The sequence below is a fragment of the Halichoerus grypus genome, chromosome 9 (genome assembly GCF_964656455.1).
Source record: "Halichoerus grypus chromosome 9, mHalGry1.hap1.1, whole genome shotgun sequence".
Taxonomy (NCBI): domain Eukaryota; kingdom Metazoa; phylum Chordata; class Mammalia; order Carnivora; family Phocidae; genus Halichoerus; species Halichoerus grypus.
The window spans coordinates 30,401,091-30,419,333 of record NC_135720.1 but is presented as its reverse complement, the minus strand read 5'-3'; the positions used below and the strand labels follow the sequence as shown (position 1 = coordinate 30,419,333).

Sequence of the window (18,243 nt, the reverse complement as noted above, 5' to 3'; positions counted from 1 at the left end):
TGGGGTATTAACTGCAAGTAAATATTTAGATGAGTTCATTCAAATTAGGACATCTGATCTGTAAGCTTATTATGACTTTTTTTTTTTATCACTCTCCCCGCTCTGGTTTTATCGTGGTAACATCTGGCAAACTTGGAAAAAAATTGATGGAGTAGCATAGTTTTTTATAAAATGGTATTGAGATTATACCCAACGATGAAGTCAGATGTTTTCAACTAAGAGATTTCTGTTTCCTTAGAACTTGATAATTCTCTAATACTTGTATTTTTCTTCAGCGTGTGTTTGTCTGGGACTTGGATGAAACCATCATTGTTTTCCACTCACTGCTCACAGGGTCTTATGCCCAGAAGTATGGCAAGGTAAGAGATCAAGAAATTTCACCCCAAGACACCTTGTTGGAATTTTATTTTGTTCAAAAATCCAGAGTAATTTCAGTTCATGATCTCAGGGTCAGGAGATTGAGCCCTGTGTCAGACTCCACCCTCAGTGGAGATTGAGATTCTTGAGATTCTCTCTCTCCCACTGGCCCTCCCCCTGCTCACACTCTTGCACCCTCTCTCGCTCTCTCTCAAATAAATAAATAAATCTTTAAAAAAAAATCCAGAGCAATTTAAATACGTTTAAGTGTTTTTATTGTAGGCTGTCAAATCTGCTCTTAATTAATTTCCAGTGGCTCATTGTTCTTTAATGAGAACTGGCAAATTTTACAAAAGTAATTCAAAATTGAATCTGTTTCTTTTTTCAGAATGCCTTTGAATTTTCTGCATCAAAAGCAAGCTTATTACTATGACATAATCATTTTAGAAAAATTATTTTGTAAATTAAAATGGACTTTCAACATTATAAAATCATATATTATCCTCTCATAAGGAAACTTTAAGAAATTGCTTGAATTCACTTATTGCACCAAGTGTTGCTATAGAATGCCGGTTGAAATAAGGAAGTCATCTTTTGTCTGAGAGATCCTTTGGATTTATGAATACAAGTATTTTTTTTATAACTTTGAATAAGCATTTGAGCAGCAACTGGGGATAACATCCCCTCACACACACAAATTCAGAGACAGATGGTCTCGTGATTCCTCTTCCTTTCTTCCTCGCCATCCTTTGCGTAGGTAGCTCATTTCTTCTGACTGGGTTGGTGTTCGCTGCGTGAGTGCCGCTACAAAGATCAGGGCAACTCCAGCACACTGGTCAGGGAAACAGTGGTTTAGGCCATTCTTGTCTGAGTTTTTGACTCTATAGGATTCATAATCTGACCAGGGTCAACTCGGAACAGGGTGGCCTGCCTTCAGTTACCGTATTCTAAGTTGTATCTAACTTTGCCTCCTTTACATATTACGCTTATAGAAGAAGTACCTTCCCTGTGTTTTTATAGTGTTTCATTATTTATGAGGGTCTCATGTCAGCCCAGCCTGCAGTGTTTAGCAGTTTTGTTAAGTTTTGTCTTCTAGACCGATAATGATGAATTGCGCTCAAGTATCTCCTACTTGAAATATTCGTGTATTGCACTCTTGGTGAATCTGCACTGTATTTGATTTTTGGTGTAAGTAATATATGTAACTAAACAAATATTGAAAGGTAATAGTTTTGCTTAACAGCCATTTACAAAAAAGGGTCTTAGCCCCTTTATCACAATCATTGTCATTTAAAACAGTGGTCTCCAAAGCAGGGTGTATGAATATGTGCCGGGTATACACAAGATGCTCCACAAAGATAAGGAAAAAAAGTAATGTGTGTACACACATGCACACACACACACACACACACATTTTTGTCTTGCAGTTTGTATTGTTATATGTTTTATAATGCACATACTTTACAAATACATGCATATTATTATAATTTAAAGAATATGTATATAACATATAAATAAAGTAACCATATATAAATTTGGGGTGCACATTCAGAATTCAATGACTGGTAGAGTATACAGTTTAAAAACTTTCCGGGTAACAGTCTAAAGCATTTCTTCTGAAATAGTTTTGGCTGATGAGGACTACCCAGTAAATGCTGCTGAGCTGACTGCAATGTTTTTATATGGCTAAGTTTCATAGTACATCAATGTTTAAGGTAATCTAACTTGAACATATGAATCCAAATAAAGTGCCCTTCAAAATAGTCAGTCACGATCAGAGGCTATAGACCTAAATATCCATGTTGCTTCCATTGTGTCAGACCAGTGGTGGAAGTCATCTTTTGGAATTACCTTTAGATTTTTGGAGTATTTCCTCACTTCACACCTTCATCCTTTTGTGGTGGTTTTGACTGTTAGAAATAGTAAGATCATTTGAACCCAAAGTGATAAATAAGGAGCGTGGTCAAAATGTCATTATATATATGTGTGTGTATGTACATTTTTTTTCTTTTTGGCAAAAATAACATAAAGTTGCACCCCTCCCAGTACTGAGCGTAGACTTCCCTTTGGGATAAGAAGGGGAGCCAGTAAAAAGGTGGGGGGGTGAACCATAAAAAAACCCTGAATAACAAGGTGCCTTTCTTGAGTGACTCAGACTGGTTCCAAGAGCAATTGTAATAGCAAAGTTCTCATGCTTTCCTCAGCAGTGGTGCATCACCGGAAGAAACCTGTCACTTCCCCAGATGGCCACCTGGACATGCAGCATCAGTTTCACGTACAAGTTCCATTCTCTTAAAGTATTGTCAGACAGCTTTGTTGGAATACAAAAGAGACATTTTCAATGCTTAAAATTGCAGAGCTTATCGAAAGAGGGGGGCAAAGTGAAGGGCAGGAGGGAACTAATGTTATTTAGTTGCAACAGTTGTAAGAGGGAGGATTTTCTCCCCATCTCTAAATGAGGAAACATACTCAGGGAATAAAACATGTGCAGAGTCATCCGGCTAGTCAGTGGCAGAGATGAGTCGTGGGGCCCTGGACTATTTGATCCCAAAACCCATCTCGTTTCTGCTACAGCACATCACACACCATAGACCTTCAATGTGCCATGAACGCAATATGTGACATATCCTAAAAAGAGTAAAGACAATCAGTGAGGAACCACGTAGGCAGTTATGGGAGTTCTCTTTAGGTTGAAATAATTTGAACGATCTTCTTTCAGACGATTGGGATACTTTTCCCTCAAGAGGCAAAAGTTAAGAAATGTTTAGTGAAATGGATTGTGGCAGACAGATATCACTGCCTCATGGCAGTATAGCATGGGAAAAGAATCAGGGGCACTGCTGAACGTTTGGGGAAGATAAATTTGCATTTATAGAACACCCACTGTGTGGTGGATGGAGCCTGTGTTCAGCATTTCACAAGCACTAGGGATGATGGTTAAGGGCAAGGACCTTTGAGTTAGATAAACTTCACTTTGAAAACCCAGCGCTGATGCTTGCAGCTCTGTGACCTCAGGCAAAGTCCTTCATCACTCGGCCTCAATTTCTGTAAAATGGGAATAGTACTACCTATAGTGAATAAGAATGAAAGAGAGAACATGTTTGAAAGGCTTCGCAGAACAGTTGGCAGGAATCAACATTCAAAAAACCTGTTACTGGTCACTTTCACAAATGTTATCCCACTTGATTCTCTTTTTTTTTTTTTTTTAAAGATTTTATTTATTTATTTGAGAGAGAGACAGCACATGAAAGGGGGGAGGGTCAGAGGGAGAAGCAGACTCCCCGCTGAGCAGGGAACCCGATGCGGGACTTGATCCTGGGACTCCAGGATCATGACCTGAGCCGAAGGCAGTCGCTTAACCAACTGAGCCACCCAGGCGCCCCCACTTGATTCTCTTAATTACTCTGCTGTAACTTGTTGTGATCCAAGTTTAATGGATGCAGAAACCCAGGGTTTTGAGGGGCTAAGAAACATGACCAAGTTCACAAAATGCTAAATGCTGGTACATTTGGTAAGTCTCATAACAAGTCCTTGTACTTTATATGATTCTAACAGGCAGGGAGCCTGTTGGAATTCACCGCATTGAATAATGTTTCACTTGGGGCAATTTAAGGAAATTAAAGTAAAAATTTGTTTAGGCTCTATTTTTTTCTAATCAGAATGAAAACACCCTTCTTGAAGTCCATGATAAACACTTAGATGACCTTATTTATTGAATTATTATTTACATTTTTCTAAAAGTCATTTGATCGTTGACATGTTCCTTAATGTCCGAAAGGAAGTTGGCATTGTCTTCTCGCCAGTAAGACATTACTATCGTGGCATATTGGGAAGTAGCTAAAGAAGGGATGTTATGTCAGGACCATCTTTTGAAGCTGGAGACCACACGCAGCTCAGAGGTCATTCAGAGGGGACCAAGAGGGCATTGGGCAGCTTCCGCTTGCCCACAAACCACAGGTAAAAATGGTGAAACTAGAGCTCTGTAGACAGATTATATTCATCTAGCAAATATTTACTTAATGCAAGACAGACCAGCTTCCTACTCTCATGGAGCTTACAAGCAAACAAAATCAGAGCAGATAGCCATAACTCCAGTGAAGACAATGAAACTGTGTCATGTAGAGCATCACTGGGGTCTGACCATGGAGGTGACATTGATACTGAGACGTGGATTTCAAGAAGGAGCTAGCTGTGTTGATGTGGGGGGAAGGGGAGAGCGTGGAGGAGTGTTCCGGGCAGAGGGCACAGGAGGGCCCTGGAACAGGAACAGTCTGCCAGTGTTCCAGAAATATAAAGGAGTAGTGTGGCTGGAAGGTTGTAAACAAGGGAGAGAATAACGCAGGGTAAGAACAGAGTGGTGAGCAGGGGGCCGCATCAGCTAGGGTATCTCCCGTAAGGCACTTGGGATTTATTCTAGGTGCAGTGTGTTGGAGGGGTTTTGGCTGAGAGAGGACATGATGGTTTATAACTGGCTGCTCTGTGGAGACTCGCAGGCTACTATGCAGTAAATAAGAAATGGTAGTGATTTAGACTGGAACAGTGTTTCTGGAGCTTCCATGTGAGTCACTATGACCCGAGGGGCTTGTTCAACACAGGTGGCTGTGTCCCACCCCCAGAGTTTCGGATTCTGTAGGTCTGGGTGGGACCTGAGATTTTGCATTCGGAATAAACCCCCAATAAAGCTGATAAACCATGCTTTAAGAACCACTAGAATAGGGTATTTCCCCAACATTTTTTCTTGAAAAAGTGAGTTCTGTGACATGTTAATTGGTAGTCTTTTTGGAAAGGCCCATGGCCACAAAGACGTAGTGACTACTTGCATTTTATGGCCATCCAGTGCACATTATCATGTTAGAGGTCTTGAGATGTTTCACAGTTGAGAATCCTTTGTAACCATGTTTAATTCCTCAGTTCCCTAGTGTCTTCAGTAATGACCTTGAGGACTGCTTGAAGTGAGGTCATTCTGGTGACTAGTTGACAATTCAGAAGGACTTTGCTTTGCTAATAACAAAAGCGACCAGGGCCATTCTATCTGGGAGAGGAAAGAACGACCTTTATACTACTTAAAGGTTGTGTCAGCTTGCGATTGTTAATGTCTTCAGTCCTTTTCGTTTGTTGGATGAATCTTGTTTCCACAACATGCATTTTTAGAGCACAACATTTTTGTATAACATAGTGATTTTTCAGTTTTTTCCTTCTCACCCGAGAATCCTTTGTGCACATTTACTGCGTCACACCGAGCATCTTTATATAAAACATCTGAGGGCAGACCTGCTCTAGGTGAAATGGAGATGTTGAGGGACTGGAAATGTCACACTTCCCTCATGGAGCCAATCCCTTCCCATTGTTCTCAGTCACCCCAGAAGAGTTTCCTGAGTCCTGGATGCTGCTCAGAACACAGTCTTTAAGGCAGTAATCCAGCTGAAGGAGCACCAAGCTAGAAGTTAGAAGGAAGTCCTGTGCCTAGATGTGCCTGAGGCGAGTCATTTAACCTCTGAGCCTGTCTCATCTGAAAATGATTATAATCTGTTTCCTTCCTGGGGTTACTTGATGGATTAAATGAGGTAATGTAAATGTATAAAAGTAGCACTTAGCTCTGAAAACTATCATCCGCATCCCAGACCAGAGAAACTTATAAAAATACACACTATTTCCCCCAAATGAGAAGTGACTATTGGCAGTTATTTTTGGACACACAGAAGGTCAGTGGTTGTATGAAGTGGTTATCATAGTGGCCTGACATATAGTGAGCTGGGAGCTGGAAATGTAAGTGCCAGAGATACAAAATCATGTCCTGACAGAACCACGCCTACTTACCTCTCTATTTATCTTTCTTTCTCTCACCAAGAAAAAAAATAAGCACCATCTTGAATTCTTGCTATGGGCCTGACATTTTGCCCAGTGTCCTGTTAAATGCATTATCTCCATAACTTTCGTCACTGCCCTGTGTGGTTGGTAGTTTCTCACACAACTCATAAGTGGTATGGCCAGTCAGAACCCACATATCTTTGATATGTTCTTAATCTCTACATTCTTTTGGTCTGTTTTTTTTTCCCCACCACCTATAAAAATAAAATGCATGGAACATAATAATTTAGGAATGCCCTTTCACTTATAAATAGCCCTGTGTAACTAACTTTTGCATTTTAACTTAAAAAAGAAACTTCTGGAAAATCCTAGTTCCACTTACAAGTAAATGATATTGTGAATTTTCCAAGGATCTTCCTAAAAACTTAGCTCTTTGGGACTCTGTTCTTTTGTCAACACAGCATGTTCTTTTCCCAAACAGAAGAGCTCCCGGATATTTACCATAATGGCAAGTGAGCTATGTGGGTGTTTGAGCCCCGCTGCTGATGAAGCTGATGATGGGCTTTACAGCAGAGCACCTGTGGGCACGTACAGTTTTCAGCCTTGTAAAACTCCGGAATAGGAGTTTGTAAATTTAGCAGGACACAGATGAGGAATCATCTCATCCGTCATCTGTTAGAGTTTGTGAAGATTATTCCTATTCCCTGATTATGTGTATGTATTATTTTACTTGGTAAGTTGTAGTAATTCCTCTTTTTTGAAGGAGGGATGAAAGGAGCTAAATAAATTGTGCTTTAGGGATTTGATTCATTTTGGAGCATTAATGTGTCATGTACTGTGAAGCCATGATTCTCTAAAGTTATTCCACAGCATGGGTGAGGAAGCAAAGGAAATAGCCCAAGTCAGGGAAGAAGACTGAAGGAAAAGTGAACAGTTGGTTAGTTACCTTGTACTGAGAAATTGAGATTCAAGCTCCCCAAACTACTTGCTCATTGTAGACAACATCTTAGAGAAGAGCAGCGCTGGGGAAATAAGATGTCCATCAACATAAACCAATTGATTACTTTTATATTAAAAGTGCACACACACTTATATAGAAAGATTTCTGAAATGGCACCAGCTAGATTTTAAATTTTGAGATAGCTATGAAGGTAAGTACTGACTTAGGTGCATGCCAACTAAGAAAAAGCAACATGGTTTAAAAGGAAGTGATTAGAATTAGTTAAATGTTGGAACCATGGATTAGAGGCCACCCTAATGGCAACGTTAACACCAGGGCAGGTCACCTCCCCTCTGGGCATAATGGCTAGAGCATCCTGGCTTTGAAGGGAGAATGGACCTGAGTTTAAATTCTAGCTCTACCTCCTACTGCACATGTGACCTTGGTAGTTTATTTAAACTTTGTGAGCCTCAGTTACCTTCTATATAAAAAAGGAAGGATGATAAAATTAATCATGTGATTAAGAAGGTTAAATGAGCTAATGCATTAAAATTCGGCCCATTGCCTACCACAGAATAAACATTCAGTAAGTGTAACCTACTTTATGTGGTCTCAAGGAAATCTGAACATTGGGAAACTGAATTTTGGGAAAACTGGATATTTCCTAAAGAAATTTGCATATATTTATATCTGTTGTTTTGTCTCATAATGTAAGATACTCAGCTCATTGTTGTAGGGAAGTAGACGGTGACAAGATAGTAAGTGGTACATACAAGTGAGTGAGTGCAGAATTCTCAAGCCTCACAAATGTTATGGTGTGCTACATGATTGTTCATAATATGTGTGTTTGTGTGCACATATGTGTATGTGAATGGTATGTACATAATTACAGTGCGCATGTATGTACAAGTAAAGCTAAAGTCAAAAACAGTGACATTTCTCAAACTCTGTCATAGAGACTCCTCTTGCAGAGCTCTGTGTTCCTTTTCTGTTGAGTATCTGTTCCTTTCAGAGAAATTTTTTTTTTCTATTGGATTGAATGGCTCTAGGTGATACCATAAATAGCCAAACATCATGCTCACTTTTACTAAAGCCCAGCCTTACCAAGTTATTGCTGGGAGTAGAAGGGAAAAGGGAAAGATCTTGAAGGGACATCACATTTATTAGCTTGAAACGAATATACCAGAAAGGTGAGTGGTAATTCGTTTCTTAAAAACACGAACTTCTAGAGATGACTTCTTTAACCTCCCTTGAAATTTCAGTCCCTGTTTATGACCTCAGTTTATAAACTTGCGCAATCTCCCATCTTGAGGAGGTGGGCAGGGCAGATTTGATTATTACTGTCCCTTAAGTTTCCTTAAATCATCAACTTCCATTTTCTAGGTTAATGTCTCACCTCTCTTTTCTACACCCTTCCTCTCAGTACCCCTCACCTCCCTGCCCCTCCCCCGCCCCCACCAAGTCCCATGGCCACCCCAGTTGGGTGTGTTCAGTCATCTCTGCCCCTCGTCCCCTCTCTCAGTCCTGGGCTTTCCAGCTCATCCTCCCATGGCTATTCTCACCAACCTGACTGTTTCCTTCTCACCCAACTGCAGTGCTATAGTATAAACATAATGCTATTTTGCTTTTTATATTTAAAAAAATATATATGGCATATGATGGGCTAGAAGGGCCAAAAAATAATAAAAATTCAACATGTCTCATGGATCCAGAGTCTCCACACTAGCAGGAATATAGCATAGCAACTGCAAGTATAGTGTATTACTACTACTGTAATTCCCCTTGAAGTGTATGTATTCCATCATTAGTTTATTGGAATCTCTTTTGATTGAAACGGAAGTTGGTAGTGGTAAGTTGAATAACGCCTCCATCAGTGTTTCTGATTACTTAATATTAACTACTGTTCAATTGCAAATATGTTGCTTACATCAAATGCTTAAATTTGGATGAATACTCTTAATCCTGAGCAAAAATTAGCTAGTTTTCCACATTTACCAGCTCCCCAGCAGGTATCTGGCTATATGACTAAGAAAAGAGCCACTGTGGGTCATTTGGTTGCTGAAGTTAAGTCCACAGGTGGTCTTTATGGAGATGAAGGTGAAGCAATGCACTCTTACTCATAACTTTAAATTATTAGTAGGGAATCCTAGTTCCTAAGAAATTCTACTGAACTAGCATTCTACTCAGTGATCAGACTGACTCAAGTCTTAGAGTCCTTCGGAAGCAACCCAGAGGCTTACCTCTTGGGAAACCAGAAGCTCATACCAGCTCTGGTCTTCCCTACTGTCCCAGAACTTCATGAGAGCTCTTAACTAGTACTTTTTAAATATCAACATGCATATGAATCACTTGACGATCTCATTAAACTGCATATTCTGCTTGGGTAGATCTGGGGTAGGGTCTGCAATTCGGTCTTTCTTACAAGCTCCCAGCTGATGTCAAGGCTGCTGGTCTGTGAACCACACTGAGTAGCGAGGTGCTAATCTGTTGATTTTGTCTTATTTGTACATTGGAATCACTGGAGAGCTTTGAAATTACCGATGCATAGCTCCCACCTCAGAGAATCTGATGTCGTTGGTGTGGGGTGTGGGGTAAGCAGTGGGATTTTTAAACACTCTCCAGGTGTTTCTCATGTGTGGTCAAGTTTGATGGGCTCTGCATTAGACATCATCACCTCAGCCCTGGATGTCCGTGTAGCCCCACTTTCCCATAAAGCCTTACTGTCCTTATCCTGCTCTTTAGGCATCAGACTCACGTTGCAGAAAAACCTGCCCGACTCTCTCCCTGTATCTTAGCAGCTGATTGTGTCCACAAATCTCCAGTGGGTCCAGCACTCTTGAGTTAATTAACTCTTCCAGCTGACTGTTTCAAACCTCCTCTCCCCTCAGACCTTCACAGCTCTTCTCAATTCTGCACAAAACTCCTCCTCACTGGAGGAAAAAAACAACAAAACAAAACAAACAAACAAACAAAAAAACTGAAAGGCTGGAAAAAAATTGCTTCATCTTTACACCGTAACCATATTCTCTGCCTTCTCTTTGCACCTCCATTCATGTCCTTGATCTAGGCCCTTGTACTTACCCAATAAATTGACTCTGGAAATGACCTTTTTCATGCCTGAGTCCCCAGTTCCTCACTCTTCTGGATTATTCTTTATGCCATATTTCATGTTGTAATGGTCCCATCACCAGAAAAGCCTCTGGAGCCCATTTTCAGTTGCTGCTCTCATTCTCTGCCTGTCCCTTCAAGTCTGTGGAATGACCTGCTTGCCAAATTCCTGGTTTATCTTGCTGTGTGTCTGAACCAGTTGAGCACTCCGCTCCGCTTCCCTTCTCTGACTGGGGTCACGGTGCCTCACACCACTCCACGCATGCGGACTCCCTCTTGCCTCTACATGTGCTCGCTGCCCCCTCTTCTCTGCATGGCTAGTCCCCTTACTGTGTTCAGGTTCTTAACCTCAACTGTCACCTCCTGAGAAAGGCCTTCCCTGAACTGTGTTTAAATGAGCCATCACCACCCATCCCCATAGCCTTCTGTATCTGCTGACTTTGATTTTTTTCACCACCTGACATAGTATATATTTACATGGATTTTGTCCAGTATTTATCAGGTAATCATCCAGTAATAGTATTAACCCCATAAGGACAGGAACTTTATTTGATTCTCTGCTCTCTGCCCAGAATTTGAACACGTCTGACACATCGCAGACACTCAGTGAATACACGCTAACAGAGTGGGTGTTCCTGAGACCCTTCTCCAGTTCCCCCTGAGAACCCTGAAGCCCTCTGCCTGTCCATCATAGAGAAACATGTCAGTTGTAAAATTGCCCTTCTGATTCATGACTGAGTTTCACTTCATCCCCTGTCACTGATGAGAAGAGTTCACATACTCTCGCAAACCCATTAGCTCTTCCTACCCTAGTTCACAGTGCCGCTGTCTGCCTTCATCTGTAATGAATGTGCACATCATACGCCACTGAGCCCACAAGTCGACAAATGTGCTTCCGGTCCCAAAGGAATAACTGCTCCAAGAGCTTTAGTTCTTTTTGAAAAAAGAAAAAAGTTCCTTATTTCTTTAAAAATACATAATTGCTGCCTCTCCTGAGATATTTTTACATTGTGTCTCTAGAGGAGGAATTCCAGCTGATGGCCCAGTGCAGGGCAGAGGCCCATAGACAGACAGTCTGGCTCCAATTTATGTTCTGTGCTAACATGGCTAATAGGCGTTAGTATTTTGATATAGAGAAGTGCCGTACTTGATCCTGACTTGGTTAAAAACTGGTAACATCTGGCTGAGAATCACACATTTAAGGGCCAAGAGTTATTCATTTTCTTCATCCTCCCTCCCTCCGTCACTCCCTCCCTCCCTCTCTCTCTCTTCCTCTCTCTCTCCCTCTCTCTCTCCCCCCTCCCTCTCTTAAAATGTCTTGGGAATAGTTTAAGTATTTTAATAGAGCAGTACACAGAGTAAATTGGCAGAAGTTCAGTTTGCACCATGTTAAACTCTGCTGTAGACACTTGGAACGTACTGGAACGGTTATATATGTATAATATGTATCAGAGCTTCCACAAAACGCTGTTGGTGCCCTTATTATCCCGCTCCCCACCCCCCCATCCAAGTTTTCACCGTCACTTCATTTCAGACCCTAAACTCAACACGCACTACAGTTAAACTTAAAAAAGGCAGTAACTCTTGATTCATAAGGTGCCCATAATTCTACAAACATCTCATGAAAATGAGCAAACATCTCTGTATAAAATTTGGGTTCAATCCAGAAGTATGTTGAACTCTCAAACGCCTGATAAAACCATGGGGTTGCGGTTCTGGTAGCTCTCGCGGGAGTCCGGCCGAGCAGAGGGTGCCCGCCGTTACAGATCCTCACTAAGACCACCTCCCCCAACTTGCTGGTCCTCTTTCTTGGATTCTTACATCTGTGGGTTCTTTAGCTAGAAAAATGTGGTATTGTAATCCGCTTAGATTTAGCTGTCCCAGTGACTTAGTAAGCTGGGGGGAAAAAAACTCGATACTTGAAAGTAAGCCCTCACTAAACATTCTCTTAGAAACAAGATCACCACTTCTTACAGACATGGTTTTCCTTGGCCTGTGGCATGACCGTCCCTAGCCCATCTGTGCCGAGCCTTTGGCATGGCTGACGCAACACCTCCTTTTCAACAGGCCTTGTTCTCTGGAAACCTCAGTAAAATACAGCTAGTTCACACTCCAGCAAACCTCAAACCTAAACTTTCCCAGTTAACAAATGATATTTTGCCAAAATGCTTACTAAATCCTGGCTCTTGAGTAGAATGTGATGTGGGATCGCCATAGCCTGAAAAACCAAGGAACGACCCCTTCTAGTGCCGTGGGGCTGCATTCCCGTGGAATGCTCAGATACAGTTTTCATCATACCGTACGCTATGCTTACTTGTTAGAGAATTCATGTTGTTTTTTTTTTTTTAATTGTATTTGCATGCTTATCAGATGCACAAAATGCATTCTTCATGGATTTGCCTATCATGGGTCGCATAGAGAGTTATGGACTTCAGAAGCGTGGAATCAATGAAAGTAACAATCAAAGAGGAACAGTATGTTTTCTCCCAGCCTCATAAATCTGATCTATAAATGCAAAGAATGTGAGACAGGAATATAAGAAATTCAGTAATTTTATTTAAGACTTTAAAAAGAAAAAATTGGCGCATCATAGGAGAAGAATTCAACCAACCAAGTCTCCAGAAGGAAAACCTTTTAAATAGGACGTTTCTGAATCCCCATCTGAAATATATATCTTTAGGGCAGTAATCATCAGAAACATAACGGAGTAGTGTAGAGCTCGGTTTTATTGTCTTGCATCAGTGAACATTCCTCAAAAGCAGAGAGCATCACTAATGGAATTATATGTTTTCATGCTATAATTACATTTGATTTTTCCTGATATTTCTATAGACTTTTTGTTCATGGTCCCATGACTACACAGAATATTTACAAGTTTTCCATCCTCAGCCTATCCACCCCACTCCAAAACACAGACACAGAGACTGGAAATAGGAATTCTTGAACAGAAAAAGACAAATGTAGACTTTGAAACAAAATTATTCAGCCTTCAGGGATTTTCTTTCAACAGCAACAAAAACATGAACAACAACAGAAGAAGCAAGGAAAGAGAAGAATTTCATACTTGAAGGTAACAGCAAGAGATCCTTCTGAGACACAAAATAGGCACTCCCTGTTTCTGTTTTTATTCTTGAATATTTGTTGGAGAAATGGAATTTATCTGGTCTTTGGGTGTGTTGCTCCAAATGATCCTGTCACTGGAAGACAAATGAATCTAGCAGGCAAGTCTGAGCGACTAGAGGACATGATACCAGGACGCCATCAAGTATGTGAACAGTGAACATCTGTTTTTGAGAAGAGAGTCTCTGACTATGAAATCCACAGAAATCTCTAAGGAAGCGATGCAAACAATTAGAAAATTGTGTTGACATCCAACATATCGTTACTGCCCTGTCTTCATCTTCTCCCACATCGAGTCTTCACTTTGCTCAGAACGACCTCAGTGACCTCTTTCTTTCTTAGCACTCAATTCCTATTCTCTAAGTTTTAATCACTACGGAATATGAAGCTGACACTCACTTCAAATATGTTTACTCTAGGGTTTCCTCCTCAAAGCATATGGAAGGGAGTATAGGCAGAAAGTTGTTGTTGCCATGTAGGAATGGGATGAGGAAGGGCTTCTCCTGCTAAGTGGAATAAGTTCAGGGGTATAAATGAACACAGCTTGGCCTGTTGGGTTGCATGTCCTTATCATAAATGGAAGTAAAGTTAACATTAATTTCCCCAAGTTTAAATACATTTTTTTGAAATGCCATTTATTAGAACATTGAAAACACAAGTTTGGTTCTCTCTCCTCAAATCCCTACAATCTGGCTCCTGGCCCAGCCACTCAACCCAAATCACCCTCTAAAGTCTTCCAAAATAACTTCTCAGCCAAAACCAACAGTATCCTTCTAGACTTGTCAGCTTTATTCGAAACCATATTCTTCTCCCTGCTAATACTCATTCTGGTCTCAAATTCTGAGGCTTTGTCCCTTCCAGGTTTTCTAGTTTCTCTATCTCCGGAGGCGTACCTATTGCAATCCTGCTTTAGAGATCATTTCACCCACCATCATTTCAAGCACAATGTTTGTGCATGAATTACTTCCCAGCCCTATCCCTAAACTCTCCCTACTTTTCAAAGCCTTACACCTCTGATGCCAGGCTGTCAACTCTGGTTAATCATGGTAAAGTACCAACTTTGGTCTTGGTTCTCGGCTCGTTGCTGCTAGATAATATCTCGGTTTCTGTAGACAAGAATTACGTCACTTGCCTCCTTACTAACTCCCTTACGGTCATTAAACTTTTAAACATTATGTATTTTCTACTTAGATTACTTTTACTGAATTAATGTTCCTTTAGTTATCCTCAGCCCTACCCTCTTAATCTCTAGTCAGATGCCGGTTAGCCCAAGCTGTATGCGTATTCAAATAAATGTTGCCTGTCGATCAAAGTGCAATTAACAATTGAGTGGTGGTATTACCGTGTTCCACCAGCTCTTCCTGGCCCACCTTCAGATGATATTTTTCTGCCCCCATCTTGCAGACACCCAGAAGTCCTCCTTTTCTCCTTTACCTACTTATTATCTGTTATTCTTGAAGGATGGCCTTTCCTCTTCTGTACAAGTCTGCTCCATTCTTCAGTAGCCCATCCAAATATCTTTCTCCAAAGGACTTTCCATGGAGTACATATAAACCGGGTCCTGTGAACTAGCTTGCTTCCTACTCCCTCCTCACGAACATATAGATGTATGTGGAAATGTGTTCCAAGTTGTCTTGATGTGTGTATGAATTCCTGTAAATTCACAGATGTATATTTAGTGTGGTTTGGATTATCCTTTGGAAAGGCAGCTTTTTAGATCATTGGGAAATCTTTTGGATCCTAGGTAAAAATCCATACAGTCTACCCACCCCCACCGCCCCCAATAATAGGCACTTAAGATATTCTTAATAGTAAGTGGTTACTGAAATTTTACCTCATTCTATGTGTATTTTCTTTTCAGGATCCCCCCATGGCTGTAACCCTGGGACTCCGAATGGAGGAAATGATTTTTAATCTTGCTGATACACATTTATTTTTTAATGATTTAGAGGTAAGAATTGAAAAAGAAAGGGTCGTATCCCAACTATTATAATGCTTAGATGGTTTCTAAATAGGCAGATAACCTCAAGAAATCTGAAAAATACTTAGCTCAAGAGGATAGCAAAGTCTCTGTCAAGGGGAAAAATGTATATACAAATATAAACAAAAGCTAACTTGCGCTAATGAATTCTGCCTATTTACTGGCACCTGTTTAAAACAGAAGTATCTCAGAAGAGGAGAAGCTCTGCTTTGCTGTCCCTCTGGACAACCCATTGGGCACCTTTGGAGTCAACATTAGCTTTTCCAGGTTCCTAACCAGAGTATTATTTAGGTTAAATCACTGGGTACTATTCATGGTGCTGGCATGGGTCATTAAGTTTTGTAGATAATCTGAAGCCTAATTTTAGACAATATTATCATTCCTTAATTCCTCTGCATCTGGATAAAACAGTGCTAGAGCTGTTTACGTAGCACATCTGATTGGTTGCATTGCATTTTTCTTTTGTTCTCATTTATCTTTTCATTTCCAACCTCAAAGGGGAAGTAAAAACAATAACAAATTGAAAGAACTCCCCCTCCCCCAATAGTCTCAAGACCGCTAAATAAGTACTGTAATAAGGTATATAATCTGGGTGCTAATGATCTGAGTTATTAGGCATTCAGATGGTAAAATTTGAAGTAACTGAGTAGCTGAGCACTGAGCAGAAGTACTTCTTAATCAAGTGCAACTGTGGTGAAATATTTTTTAAGTGACATATTTACATTTATTTTTTACCCAGTGGTTTCACAATGAAATAAAAGTGTCTATCTATAATCCTATTATAAATGGAGAGGGAGATTATTATTGCTGAAATCCCACCTTGTGCAGAACATTTTATATTGGATTTTCCATTGATTGAATAATACCCTTTGAAATAAATTTGTTTATCACACTATTTTTGTAGAGGAGAAACTGTAGGTCCCACAAGCATAAAAATCATGTCTAAGGTTACCTGCTAGCTAAGTGGTAAAACTGGGATTTGAAACTCTGGAGTCTCTCTGGCTCCAGAGCACATATTTCTGCCCCCATACCATGCTGAAATTAACAGAAGGATGTGAGAAAGAAAAGCTAAATTAGTCAGTGTCTTAAATAACTTTTAAAAATTGACAAGGTCTTAAATCCAGTTTCAGCTGCACTTGAGACATAAGAGTAAAAATTCTGTTTTTTAGTATATCCCATAAATGTATGTGCTGGAAATCTGGGTAGTATCATTTTTTTGGTGGTGTTTTCTCTGCAGTGAGTCACTGTTTTTACTGGATAATAAAATTACTGTCTGTTTAAAGAGGTTTTATTTGTTTTCTTTAATGGCCAGTATGAAAGATCAGTATTCCTCGGCAAGTTTTCCAGTTTTAGATAATAAGAAAAAATAATCACCTCTCTAAAACCTGATTTAAATTAATCATGCTACTTATTAGTAGGGTAGTATACAGAATGACTTTATATATACATTATAATAGAAAACACATTTTAATCTTTTTGGAACTTGAATTTTTATATATGGCGATAACTTTTAGGTTGGTTTTTCTGTTGGTTAAAATGGATGAGTCTCATTTTTCTAAAGAAAATTCTAAGATTACTCATCTTTTTAAACCTGTGAAAGACCAAAAAAAATTTTTTATGTGATTTTATTCAGGTTTTAGAGTTTTTATTTCATTTCATTAATTATTTTTTACTAGAAATAAATGGGATAAATGACCTTTTAGCTTTTTAGTGGCACATTAGGAGCCAGATGGAGTAAATTTACCACCCAACTTTTCACAGAATAGTAAAGTGAGAAAGCGAGAGTAGCATATGATGAATTTGCAAATACTTTTAGCAAGTTTGACATGAATATTGGGATATCAGAAGCATGTGGTCAGTCATGGTGCTTTAAGAATTTTTATCTTGAATTATGTACTATATAAAATATATTTTCAAAATACCCTACAGGATCTCCGGTAAAAATGGTAACTGAGAAAATATTGGTATTGACTTTCTCTTCTGATTATAGCTTTTTAGTTATGTTTTAAAATGTGCTAAAAATTCCATTTGACTCAAGCACTCCAACTTAGTATCCAATAAAAATACCTTACCAATGAAATGATTGAGTTATCTGCACGTAAATTGACTGAACTCTCTATGTGCGCACACACATGCACACGACGTGCGTGTGTGTACATCCAGATGAGGTGCCCAAGGGAACTTAAAGGCTTATTAGTGACTTCAGTGAGATAAACAAGCATGAAAACAAATAAAATCTAAACAGTAGCTTTCAAGGTCATTCAGTGCTGTTACATATATATCCACGATCCTTCTACATCTCATTTTGAAAGTCAACTTGTCTTTCTCCCCATTTTTTATTTCAGTAAACCTCTGGTAAGCAAAGATTGTCATGGGCTGCAGACTGGTGTTAAGCTATTTCTGCTTCTGCTAACAAAGAGGCGGATTCCTCAAGAGAATAACTCCATCGTTAGCCTTTTTTTTTTTTTTTGCTTCTGTGTTTAATCTCTCAGGGTTCCTTTTCTTAACCCAGAGCTCTAATTTGAGACTCAAATCCTTCAGTAGATACTGTAACATATGTAGTAGCAGCTGCTTTCACATAATTCCTTAAAAGATACAAATTTAAATCCTAATAGACCCTTCGCTGCATCCTGCCCAACTGCAGGGAGGCAAATGCTCACACTACTCCTCCTAATAAGAGAATGCTGTCTGTTGAAATAAAAATGTTATTTCAGTTAGAATAACTTCCAGAAAAGAAGACACTGGGGAGTTCAGGTTCACAAAGGTGAGAGAAGGCTGCTGTGTAGATTATAAGTGATAAAGATCAGTGACAACTTCATGGTCACCGCGCAAGACAAAATTAAGTAATTTAAGATTAATAACAGAATTAGTCCAAATGTTTGAGTCCTTATACTGAAATTTGTTGAAGCCAAGCATTGCACTGTTTTTA

General features: G+C 39.7%; 1 protein-coding gene across 11 annotated transcripts in view; it reads left to right on the top strand.

The window, feature by feature from the left end:
• EYA4 (EYA transcriptional coactivator and phosphatase 4) overlaps positions 1-18,243 on the top strand; it is a 264,743-nt gene that overhangs the window by 228,666 nt on the left and 17,834 nt on the right. For all 11 annotated transcript variants that reach the window (XR_013441109.1, XM_078054709.1, XM_036097432.2 and 8 more), the window contains 2 exons: positions 276-359; positions 15,195-15,284. Coding sequence is in view for 10 of the 11 variants with exons in the window: in XM_078054709.1 (XP_077910835.1) it covers positions 276-359; positions 15,195-15,284 (174 nt within the window). In the remaining variant the exon portion in view is untranslated. The remainder of the gene's footprint in view (positions 1-275; positions 360-15,194; positions 15,285-18,243) is intronic.